General features: G+C 43.2%; 1 protein-coding gene across 1 annotated transcript in view; it reads right to left on the bottom strand.

Moving 5' to 3' along the window:
- MTAP (methylthioadenosine phosphorylase) overlaps positions 1-12,691 on the bottom strand; it is a 41,399-nt gene that overhangs the window by 16,980 nt on the left and 11,728 nt on the right. The window contains exons 3-4 of the mRNA XM_069474263.1: positions 11,556-11,614; positions 9,886-10,053 (exon numbers count right to left, since the gene is read on the bottom strand). Of these exons, the coding sequence (XP_069330364.1) occupies positions 9,886-10,053; positions 11,556-11,614 (227 nt within the window). The remainder of the gene's footprint in view (positions 1-9,885; positions 10,054-11,555; positions 11,615-12,691) is intronic.

Genomic DNA, 12,691 nt, shown 5'->3' with positions numbered 1-12,691 from the left:
CTAAACAGCATGCTGAAGAGGAGCACGAGGATAGAAGTCCTAGCTCTGACACAGGTGGTGACGATCATCTCTTTGGGCCTCAGTTTCCTCACCTGTAAACGGGAATAAGGTACATGGCAGATGTTTCCCAGAGCTGTGATAATTAGCAGTGTCTGAAACATAGGAAGGACCTGTTTGCTCAACTCTAAACTGGGGAAATGATCGGTGTACGCGATAAATGGGATTAACTGACTGCGGCACCTAGTAGGAACTAAGAAACTGGTAGCTTGGCATTTTTAATTATAGGATATATGGCGAGGAGGTAAGAACAGAACTAGGTTATGGAACAGAACATAAGAACGAACATCTCATACAGGGGAGTAGCTGACCCCCATTCAAGGCAGGAAGATAACAAAAGGGGGATGCAACTAACTGGTGAAAGGGAAGGCAAAGGGAGAAGGCGAGTTATGCCTAACAGCTTCTGTTTTCTCTACAAACGTGGGGGAGACATTCTAGGCCGAGAGAGAGGGAGATTGGCAGGCAGCTGTGGTAACAGAAAGTTAAAAATAGCTGCTGACAGGGATGGGAGAAAGGGCCATGCAAAGGCTTGCTGGGCAATTCTTTACCATAGAACACTATTTTTAGTCCACATGGGGTGCAAAGATACTGACAATATACTTGACTTCAGAGCACGGCCCTGGCCCAAGGGCCCAGTGCTGTGCCCTGTGACATCATGGGGGAAGCCCCAGGCAGGGCCTCTCTATGGGAGAAGGAAACAAACTGACACAACTGATCAGCACAGTGTGTTTACAGCGGGACTTTCCTGATGAGTAAGAACGCAGCACAAAAGTTCGCTCGAGCCTCTCCCAGTTCTTCTAGCAAGAAAATAGGCTGATGAAGAAATAATCTGAAGGAGGAGGACACCTTCTTAGGAATCAATCCAACACCCTAATTTAGCAGATGAGGACACTAAGTGACAAAGGAATTTGAGGGCAGAGCCAGGAAACGTTTTAGATGGCCTCACTTCCAAGGCTTGTTTCACTGCTTTCTTGAAGCAGAGCCATTAACCATGGGCCTCAGGCAGAACAGTTTCACCTTGAGATATTTCTGAGAGTGATCGATGCAGTTTAGTAGGTCCTACTGCTCTGATCCTTTAAAAAAAAAAAAAATCCAAACCTAATATAACATGAGCACCCTTCCAGTTTACAGATCTATTAAGAGTTGTTCCTTTTTATACTTGCATAATAAATACGGTGAATTGAATTCCTATAATAACCTGAAGAAATACAGAGGAAGAAGGTCAAGTGTAGAAATTGCTGGAATCCTCTGCCCATGGCATAGATATTTAGCAGTTTGGGGTGAAAGAAAGGCCCTATCCTCAGTTCCCCCATACAGACATGAATCTACAGACATATCTAACAATGACTGGCTTAGAAAACAGAGGGACCATGTACCACAAGGAAAAGAGGAAGAGACAACAGAGTGCCTTTTTGAAAAAAGCAGCTACAGGGAAACAGTCTTGCTTTGCTCCAATGGCAAAAATCTCTTTAGAAACCATTCTTGTGTACCACTTTATAATGTATCGTTCAAGTCAAGCTTTACAAGTGGGGTGGGTGTCGGAGGCGGGAGAATCATGCCTTTCTTTAGTTACAAGGCTGATAAGTGAAAACAAAAGAAAGGCCAAGCAATGAATAATCATGCTCCTAAATTGCCCTAAGTCTCATCTCAGAATTTGGTTGACACAGGGCCCTTGCCAACCCGCAGGCAGGGATGAGGTATGAGTACCACGCTTCATGTAACAGCATACCCATCACTGACCCTGCTGGGCTCAAAAGAGGAAGCTGTATCTTTAAAGCCCTTTGCATTAGGTTGGTGCAAAGGAAATTGGGATTTTGGACTGTGAATTTTAAATCATTACAACTGGATCAAACACATCTTTATTCATCAAAACAGGAACCATTACAATCAACACATTTTTGCCAATGAGAAATAAGTTTGTTTATTCCTGTAGTCCCATGCTTTGGGATTCCATGAACTCTTGGAAAGCATTTTCTGTATCCTGCAGGTTGTGGAAGCGTTTTCCCTGCAAAAAGTTGTAGAGAGGTCAGGTGAATATGGCGGATGAGGTAAAACTTCATGGCCCAATTCGTTCAACTTTTGAAGTGTTGGTTGTGCAACATGTGGTTGGGTGTTGTCATGGAGAAGAACTAGGCCCTTTCTGTTGACCAACGCCAGCTGCAGGTGTTGGCGAATCTCAAATCGATGAGATTTGGTACATCTCATCGATTTGCTGAGCAGACTTCTCAGATGGAATGGTTTTGCCAGGATTCAGAAAGCCGTAGTGGATCACACTGGTAGCAGACCATCAAACAGTGACCATGACCTTTTTTTGGTACAAGTTTGGCTTTGGTAAGTCTTTGAAGCTTCTCAGTCCAATCACTGGGCTGGTCGTCGCTGGTTGTCTGTTGTCGTAAAGAATCCACTTTTCTTCTTCGCACGTCACAATCCAATCAAGAAATGGTTTATTGTTGTGTACAATAAGAGAAGAAGACACTTCAAAATGATGATTTTTTTGATTTACGTTCAGCTCATGAGGCATCCACTTATTGAGCTTTTCACCCTTCCAATTTGCTTCAAATGCGGAACAACCATAGAATGGTCAACGTTGAGTTCTTCAGCAACTTCTCTTGTAGTTCTGAGAGGATCAGCTTCAGTGATTGCTCTCAACTTCCAATGGCCGGCCACTGTGCTCCTCATCCTCAAGGCTCTCATCTCCTCTGCAAAACTTCTTGAACCACCACTGCTCTGTACATTCGTTAGCAGTTCCTGGGCCAAATGCGTTGTTGATGTTGTGAGTTGTCTCCGCTGCTTTATGACCCATTTTGAATTCGAATAAGAATTATCATTAGAATTTGCTTTTTGTCTAGTATTTCCATACTCTAAAATAAATATCAAATAAATAGCAAGTAATAAGTCATTAGGAAAAAAAAGGGGAGAAATGTGCATTAAAGTGATGTATAACATAACCACATTTATTTAAGAGTATATTCCAATATCAAAGAGCAAATTTCAACAATGCTAAAACTGCAATTACTTTTACACCAACCTAACAGAATAGTTTCCGCTAGGGAAGGCGGTAACCATAGAACCAGTCAGTAAGCAAGGGGACAGACGTCTCTCCCAACTGCTCCCTGGACAGTAGCGAATAGACATGGAAGACAAGAAGATGCCAGGATAAAAACATGCAAAGACCAATGGAGAAACAATCTAAAAAGCCTAACTGGAACCGTCAGAGTAGCTGAGGTTCAGAATGCTGACCCTATCTCACACAGCAAAGCCAGATTCTGAGGACAGAAGATTACTTTGACTCCCTTATGAAGTCTTTTTTTTTTTTTCTCCCCCACTTACAGAACATCTGGCTTCAGTTCCTCGTAGGTGACATAGCGAGAGCCAGGTGTCCCCAGCACATACAAAGGAGAGAAACCCGAAAATTATGAATCTTGGAATATATATCTTACAAGATTCTTTTAAAGTATAAATAGCCTGACCACTTTCTTTAAGGACAAAATGTCAATTCTTTCCCCAGTTCAAATTAACTGTTCAATGACCGTGAAGAAGTGGAACAAATCCCAGTCTTAACCATGTTTTATTCTCAATGCCAAATGACCTGTGGCTGTGAAAATGGGGACCTTCTACAAGGTAAAAGAAATGGATTAATCAGACCCAATACAGCAGGAGACATAAGGCACTGAAGAAACCTGCTGTGGACAAGCTTCCTACATGTCCTTGGTATGAATTCCTATTTTCTGATTTTTAACGTTTGGTTTGTGAAGAAGAATGGTGCCAGAGTCTGGGGCCTCGGGCAAGGCAAGAATCAGGAAACCTGTCACTGTGCAACAAAAACGGGAAAATGAAAAAGACAACAGATTCTTGTTCCTAGACCAACATATACTTTGCTTTCTATAGATGCCCTAGTCACAAATGAAAAATGATGATTTTAACTTCAAATGCTTCGGCATTTCCTTGCATGTTTGAGAAGCAGACGCAAGGGCTGACTGCACCCACACAAACACACCTGGACCCTCTGCCCTCTCCACCTGCTTTCTCTAGGACAGTCGCACCCAGGACCCCTCTTTTCTCAAGCCTAGGTTTCTTAACTTCACTGGCTGGAAGGTGGCATGAGGGGAAAAACGTAATTTTCAGAAACGAATAACCCTATTTCCTTAAAAGAGCTTCCAGCCACGTCAGATTCCTTCAAGGGTGTATTTCATTATTAGAGCAGAAACCCAATGTTTCTAAAAACAGCCCTAAAAATCAGAGCCACCTGTCACTCTTAAATCTGAACACGCTCCAAGGTGCGTGTCACACGGCACACATAGGGTTGGTTCCCCCCCACCCCCTTATGCTGAGCACTGGGAAGAGAAAACAACATGCTTTAAGTCCTGCTACCTATAAAATAAAAAGAGCCAAACTGTTAAACAATCTCTCTAGCCTCTGAAGACCACTTTAGGACGAGGATGTTTTTTCTGAGACAATGTGCTGGCAAAGTTATGGCAATAGGTCAAGTGTATGTTTCTAGATCAGCCCCTGAAGAGGACATGCAGGCAGTGCCGGGGGAAGTTCAATCCTCCATTTTGAAGACGGAACCAACATGCAGGTGGGTGAAGTGATCTGCCCAAGGCCAAACAGAGCCAAGACGAAACCTCCCGAGCAAGTGCTCCTGCCCCCTGCCCTGGAGTTCTATTTACCGGCCCACTTTACAGAATGTTACAAGCTGAGGCAGTGGGCATGGGTCTGGGAACCTCAGACTAAAAACAGCACAGCCCTTAGCTGACCATTGTGCCTGGGGACAGCACCAAGTGGAGGGAGGAATCAGGGCCTGCCTCAACATACCAAGATTCACTTTATGAAGAAATGTGCTATCAGGACAACATGTACAAGGTAGTAACCACAAAGTAAAAAGTTCCGATTTTCTTCCCCTGTGAGACATTCAAATACATGGTGAATCATTTACGTGATACCCAAGCCTGGTTAATGGGAGCCACTCAGCTCAACCAGGGGCAGTATCATTTAGAAGATGCATCTGACAACAACACGATATGAGCCTCATCTGTAATTTTAAAATTTCTAGTGGCCACATTAACAGAGTAAGAGAAACCGGTAAAATTAGCTTTGAAATCTTATCTAATCTAATATATCCAAAAATCACTGTAATATGTAATCCATATAAAAATTGATATTTTATGCTAAATGATATTCCCTTGGGGATCCTTTTAACAGTTACTTCCCCCTGTTGTTAACTACTAGACCCTCCAGCCCACACTCTCAATAATGGCACCTAGTTATTGAGCAGGTTAACACATCCTAAATCCCATAAAAAGTAGTTGTTAGAGACTTTTTAACTTTTCCAAGGAAACATCATGAAGGCAGGTTAGCTGGGCATAGTGGCTCACACCTATAATCCTAGCACTTTGGGAGGCCAAGGTGGGAGGATCGCTTGAGGCCAGGAGTTTGAGGATTCAGTGAGCTATGATCAGGCCACTGCACTCTAGCCTGGGCAACAGAGTGTGAACCTTTCTCAAAAATTAAAAAAAAAAAAAGGAAGGCAGGTTTATCCACTTGGCTCAAAAAAACAAAACAAATACCGGAAGATTTTACGGTCGCATGGCTAAGAGCCAATACAGAATGAAACCTGATCTAATGGCAATACCTATTCTCTTACTAGTTATCATCTTTCTGGCCAAACTGCTTTCTTGTGATAGCCAGTATGTGAAACATCTACATTTACAACATGTTGAGTAAAAGATCTGGGAAAAGTTAACAGTGTACTGTTATACCACGTAAGTGACAAATTAATCCTAGATTGACTGCCCAATTCAGACTTTTCTTTCCAGTATCATCTATTACTACTTTATAAATGTGGATCATTCTAAATATGGAGTTTTATATTCTGCTTTATTAAATATTATAATCACTTCCATAAGTCATGATCTCTCAACACACCACATGGATTCTGACAGCCCTTAGAGATTTTTTTTTTTTTGGGGGGGAGACAAAGTCTCACTCTGTTGCCCCAGATAGAGTGCAGTGGCATCAGTCAGCCTAGCACACAGCAACCTCAAACTCCTGGCCTCAAGTGATCCTTCTGCCTCAGCCTCCCCAGTAGCTCGGACTACAGGCATGCACCACCATGCCCTGCTAATTTTTCTTTCTTTCTTTTTTTTTTTTTTTTGAGACAAAGTCTTGCTCTGTTGCCCAGGCTAGAGTGCCGTGGTGTCAGCCTAGCTCACAGCAACCTCAAACTCCTGGGCTCAAGCGATCCTCCTGCCTTAGCCTCCTGAGTTGCTGGGACTATAGGCATGCACCACCATGCTTGGCTAATTTCTTCTATATATTTTTAGTTGTCCACTAATTTCTTTCTATTTTTTAGTAGAGACGGGGTCTCGCTCTTGCTCAGGCTGGTCTCAAACTCCTTATCTTCCTGCCTCGGCCTCCCAGAGTGTTAAGATTACAGGTGTGAGCCACCACGCCCAACCGTAGCCCTAGAGATTTTGATCAAGATGTTTCCTAAACACAAACCAACAGCCCATCCTTTGCTTTGAATGCCTAGTTATATCATTCAAAAAAATACTGACTAAGCAAATATGGGCCAGGCACTGTTGTGATAAGGTGCAAATAGGACAGAGAGAGTCTTTGCCTTCGCATGGCTTATACTCTAAAGCTGTGGTCCCCAAACCCCAGGCTGAGGACCAGGACCAGTCCGTGGTCTGTTAGGAACTGGGCTGCACAGGAGGTGAGCGGTGGGTGACTGAGCAAAGCTTCATCTGTATTTACAGCCGCTCCCCATCACTCACGTCACTGCCCGGGCTCTGCCTCCTGTGAGATCAGCGGCAGCATTAGATTCTCACAGGAGCAGGAACCCCACTGTGAACTGCGCATGTGAGGAATCTAGGCTGTGTGCTCCTTATGAGAATCTAACGCCTGATGGTCTGAGGTGGAGCTGAGGCAGTGATACTAGCGCTGGGGAGCAGCTGCAAATACAGACTGTCATCAGCAGAGAGGTTGCATTACGGTGAGTTGCATAATTATTTCATTATACATTACAATGTACTAACAGAAATAAAGTGCACAATAAATGTAATGCACTTTAATCATCCCAAAACCATTCCCTCCCCTTCACTATCGGTCTGTGGAAAAATTGTCTTCCACGAAACTGGTCCCTGGTGCCACAAAGGTTGGGGACCGTTGCTCTAGAAGAAAAGAAAGATATCAATAATAAATATATAGTGTCAGATGTAAATAAATTATAGGGGAAAAAGGCAGGCTGAGGAGCACGTAACGATTTTAGTTTAATCCCCATTATTTATTACGTTGAACCACATGCAATTGCCAATATTCAACCATTTCTGACCTACAGAATGAGCAATTTCTCTCTCTTTTTTTTTATTTCAGCTTATTATTGGGGTACAAAAGTTCAGGTTATGTGTATTGCCCATGTGCCCCCCCTTCCCCCGAGTCAGAGCTTCAAGCGTGACCATTCCCCAGACAGTGCGCATCACACTCATCATGTAGGTATACACCCATCCCCTTCCCCCACCCCCCACCTCAGTCCGACACCCAATTGGTGTTATTCCCAAATGTGCACTTAGGTGATGATCAGGGAAACCAATGTGCTGGTGAGTACATGTGGTGCTTATTTTTCCAGAATGAGCAATTTCATAATAGTTTCATTCCATCAAGAAACAGTCAAAAATGCTTGTAATGGACCAGAAATGACATGAATCCTTGAAAGGTGGAAGACACACAAAACTGGCCCGGATAACCCTCTCTCCCATAGCAGAGGCAGAAGCAGCCTTTGGATGTAATAAGATCAGAGGGAGGAGCAGGATGGACTGAGGTGCTAGTTAGGGTGACTGGATGGGGGACCAAGAGAGGAGCCACCAAAGGGTTCAACTGCGGTACCTACTCCTCCCGCCCTCTCACCCCGTGGGCTCTTGTCTCCATCCAAAGCAACTGAGAGGCAGTTACTTCCACCAAGAATGGGGCAAGGGGTAGTTCTAGAGACCATCACTTTCCCCTGTGAGTTCTTCAACTACTTCTAAACACAGAAGAGGCCCAAGAAATTGGTAGTCTGTTATTATTTGATTTTTTTGGTAAACGAACATTATTTGTGCCATTAAATGACAAAACCCCCAGCACCTGAGCTACCTAATCAATCACACCGTGAAGAGAAAACCAGACATTACATGACCCTGATATGATGCAGCAGGAAGGATTTCTGCCAGGAATTCAAACTTGGTTCTGTGCAGGTCTCCGGGGCTGGGGGGATGGGGAAGACACTAAATGACACCTAAGGATGCGATCAGTAAAACTCAGGATGTGGGGAGGTGCCATCAGCCAAAACAAAAAAGGTAAAAAGAAGGTAGAAACCTCCAGACTAGAAGGCTTATTAAAGTGCACGTGTGTAACAAGAGATCTTCTCTTGACCCTTATTTGAATAAATCAATTGTAAAAAAAAAGTTCATGAAACAATACAGAAAATTATATATGTGCCTACATATATAATATTAAGAAAATATTAACTTATCCTTTTTTTAAAATAAAAATGCCCTTATCTTCTAAGTTACACATTGCAGTGAACTGATAAATGTTAAAGTTGGGAATTAGGAACTTGAGAGTTCATGACTATTCTACCGTGCATATGTTTAAAAACTCCCACAATATAGAGACAACCTGTAGATTGGGAAAAAATATCTGCAAACTATGCATCTGATAAGGGGTTAATATTCAAAATATATAAGGAACATAACTAAATAGCAAGAAAACAAATAACCTGATTAAAAAAACGGGCAAAGGATTTGAATAGACATTTCTCAAAAGACACACAAATGGCCAACAGCTATACGAAGAATGCTCGGCACCATCAATCACCAGGGAAATGCAAATTAAAGCCACAGTGAGCTATCAGCTCATGCCTGTCAGAATGGCTATGATCAAAAAGATGAAGAGAACAAATGTCGGTGAAGCTGTGGACAAAAGGGAACGCTTGTACACTGTTGGAGGGAATATAAGTTAGTACGGCCGTTTTGGAAAACAGTATGGAGCTTCCTCAAAAATAAATAAATGAATAAATAAATAGAAAACCTGTATGACTCACAGCAATCCCACTTCCACATACACATCCAAAGGAGGTGAAATCAGTACGTCAAAGAGATACCTGCATCCCATGGTCACTGAGGCATCACTCATCACAGCCGATACGTGGAAGCAACCTAAGTGTTCATCAACAGGTGAGTGGATAAAGAAAATGTGGTATATTTACACAATGGAAGGCTACTTAGCCTTAAAAAGGGAAATTCTGCCAATCTCGACAACACCGACGAGCCTGGAGGATATGTGAAGAGAAATAAGCCAGTCACAGAAAGACAAATACTGCACGAGCTCCCCCATATGTGGAATTAAGTTAAACACAGAAGTAGAGAGTAGAATGGTGGTTATCAGGGTAAGGTGAGGAGATACTGATCAAAGGACACAAAATTTCAGTTCGGACCAATAAGTTTTTGAGATCTATTGTGTACAGCATGGTGATTACAGTTAATAACAATGTACTATATATTTCAAAGTTGCTAGGAAAGTAAAAATCAAATGTTCTTACTATCAAAGATGCTAAGTATCTGGGAGAATATGTTAATTAGATTGACAAATCAAACAATGCATACACACATAAAATATACAGTTATCTGTCAATTAAAAAACAAAAACAAAAAAAACCTTTCATAATGAAAAGCTTAAAGGAAGTCGGTGGTGTGGCCCTGCCCTCCCTTCTTCCCCTGGTTCCCATATATCATCTATTTGAGCTGGGCATGACCAGCTCCAAGGGCCTAAAGCATGTCAGATCCTGCTCACCTGTCGATGAACTGATCGATGATAACTATATCACCGGGCTGAATCTCCTCCTTCAGGGAGCCGCATGCTGTGGTCACTATGACGTGTGTACAACCCTCTTCCTTCAAAGCCCAGATGTTCGCCTGGTAGTTGATTTTTGAAGGCACAATGGTGTGCTGCCTCCCGTGCCTAATAGGAGAGGAGAAATGGCAGACAGGTGACTACCACCCCGCTTCCTCCTAGAGCCTAAAAAAAAATCAAGTACTCTGTAGCAATGATCACAGACCAACAAAGGAGGTCTCCTGAAACCCACCCCAGTGACCATCTAAAACAAAAATTTAGATTTACTGGATTCTAAGAAGCCACTTCCATTTTAAAAATGTAGAGTGACAGACAGATCCTAGCATGGTCCCTGTTTTTATGCCCTGTGTAAAGTGTGGGTGAACCCAAGACTTGCTTCTAACCGTCAGGATATGGCAAAGGCACTGGAAATCACTCCCTCGAGAGTCTCCTACCAGCCTTGCAGAAGCAAGTTGCTATTGCGTGAACTGCCTGTGAAGAGGCCCACGTGGCAGGGAATGGGGACCATTCTAAGAGCTGAAGGCCCCAGTCCTGCAATGTGAGGGTCCTGCAACCACGAGGACCGGAATTCTGCCACACAAGCTTGAACAAGGTTGAGAACACAGCTCTTGAGTATACACTGTGTGACCCCAAGGAGAGGATCCAACTAAGCTGCGCCAGACTCTTGGCCCACAGAAACTGTGACATAATGTGTGCTATTTTAAGCTGCTAAATTTGCAGTAATTTGTTACTCAGCAATAGAAAACTAATACATATAGTTTGACTGATTTCTAACCATGTGATAAAAAATGCTATTGCCTCCTATATTATAATGGAGCAGCACTAGCCTTGTCAAGAAAACAATGGTGGGCCGGGCACGGTGGCTCACGCCTGTAATCCTAGCACTCTGGGAGGCCGAGGTGGGCGGATCGTTTGAGCTTAGGAGTTCGAGACCAGCCTGAGCAAGAGCGAGACCCCACCTCTACTAAAAATAGAAAGAAATTATATGGACAGCTAAAAATATATATAGAAAAAATTAGCCGGGCATGGTGGTGCGTGCCTGTAGTCCCAGCTACTCGGGAGGCTGAGACAGGAGGATCCCTTGAGCTCAGGAGTTTGAGGTTGCTGTGAGCTAGGCTGACGCCACAGCACTCACTCTAGCCTGGGCAACAGAGTGAGACTCTGTCTCAAAAAAAAAAAAAAAGAAAGAAAGAAAACAATGGTGTAGACAGTACAAGTAACTCACTTTGGAGACCCCAAACCCACTTCCCACAAACATACTACTACTACTAACAAGGGGTCATGAATGAAGCATTGTTTTTCTTTATCTTGATAATTAGAAGGGAAAAAAAGGAAACATTTCTTCTTGCAGCTGGAACCAAAACCAGAGCTTCAACTTCAGATACCTGATCTACTTTTCCAATCCAAGGTGGAGGGCACAAGATCTTTGATCTCCTAAGTCAGTATCACTTACCCAAAACCACACATGGTAAATAAAGGTGACTTAAGATGTTCTAACTACACCAACACACAACAATGCATACCTGTATCATTACTCTTTCCAAAATTTAAGTTCTCCTGTAGTAGTAACAATCAGAAAGCTTATAAAAAAAAAAATAAATAAACTATACCTTGCAAGGAGGACGCAATCAATGTTTTTTATCTTCCCCAAAATTAAGGCATCAGATGGCTGCATACAACGAAAAAGGATATTTTAACTCAGTGATTTTAAAACATGCATATAAACAATTAAAACTGTTCAGTTACAGTTGGATTCATGGAAACTTGGAGTTCACGGATACAGCTTACAGAAGAGGCTATATTTGATATCAATATGATCATTTGATCAATATTGATCAATATTTACTGAGCTCTCTATAGGCACAGAGATTCACAGGACTCTGAAGCTTTCCTTGGGTGCCCATGTAGGTTCCATACAGTAAGATTTGTTCGTAGCAAGTACTCCAGGGGACTCTTGACGGTAGACTGGTCAAATTTGGGTCTATCAAGGGTATTTGGTAGGTTCAAGAACAGGTGTGAGGCCGGGCGCGGTGGCTCACGCCTGTAATCCTAGCACTCTGGGAGGCCGAGGCGGGTGGATCGTCTGAGCTCAGGAGTTCGAGACCAGCCTGAGCAAGAGCGAGATCCCATCTCTACTAAAAATCGAGAGAAATTATATGGACAACTAAAATATATATATGGAAAAAATTAGCCAGGCATGGTGGCACATGCCTGTAGTCCCAGCTACTTGGGAGTCTGAGGCAGGAGAACCGCTTGAGCCCAGGAGTTTGAGGTTGCTGTGAGCTAGGCTGACGCCACAGCACTCTAGCCTGGGCAACAGAGCGAGACTCTGTCTCAAAAAGAAAAAAAAAAAAAGAACAGGTGCGAGAGTGAAAGGCAGAAAGGATAAGAGGCCACTGTTGTGCAGTACTGGACCTGTCTGCTTGTGTTAACCAGGTCTAATATGGCCACGGAATGACTTGAGGTAATGGAGGATTAAAAGGCCCTTAGAATCAAGGGGGTCAAGAAAGTGGGCCGACGAGATGATAGCAGGACTTAGAGGACACGAGGTCACCCTGAGAACTAGGCGGAAAAGGAGGGTTTGGTTGGAAAGGCCAGATGCAGAGATCTCACAGGAAGATCAGAAGAGCTACAGTAGGAAGTAGCAATATGGAATTAGGAAAAGGTAGATACCCTCACCCTGCCCTAGGCTGGGTGGCACAGGGGCTTGGAGAACCAGCAGCCTCTCCTAGAATTCCAGTTCAAC

Source organism: Eulemur rufifrons, chromosome 7 (genome assembly GCF_041146395.1).
Source record: "Eulemur rufifrons isolate Redbay chromosome 7, OSU_ERuf_1, whole genome shotgun sequence".
NCBI lineage: Eukaryota > Metazoa > Chordata > Mammalia > Primates > Lemuridae > Eulemur > Eulemur rufifrons.
The sequence above is the reverse complement of the archived record's forward strand: the minus strand, read 5'-3'. Positions and strand labels throughout refer to the sequence as shown.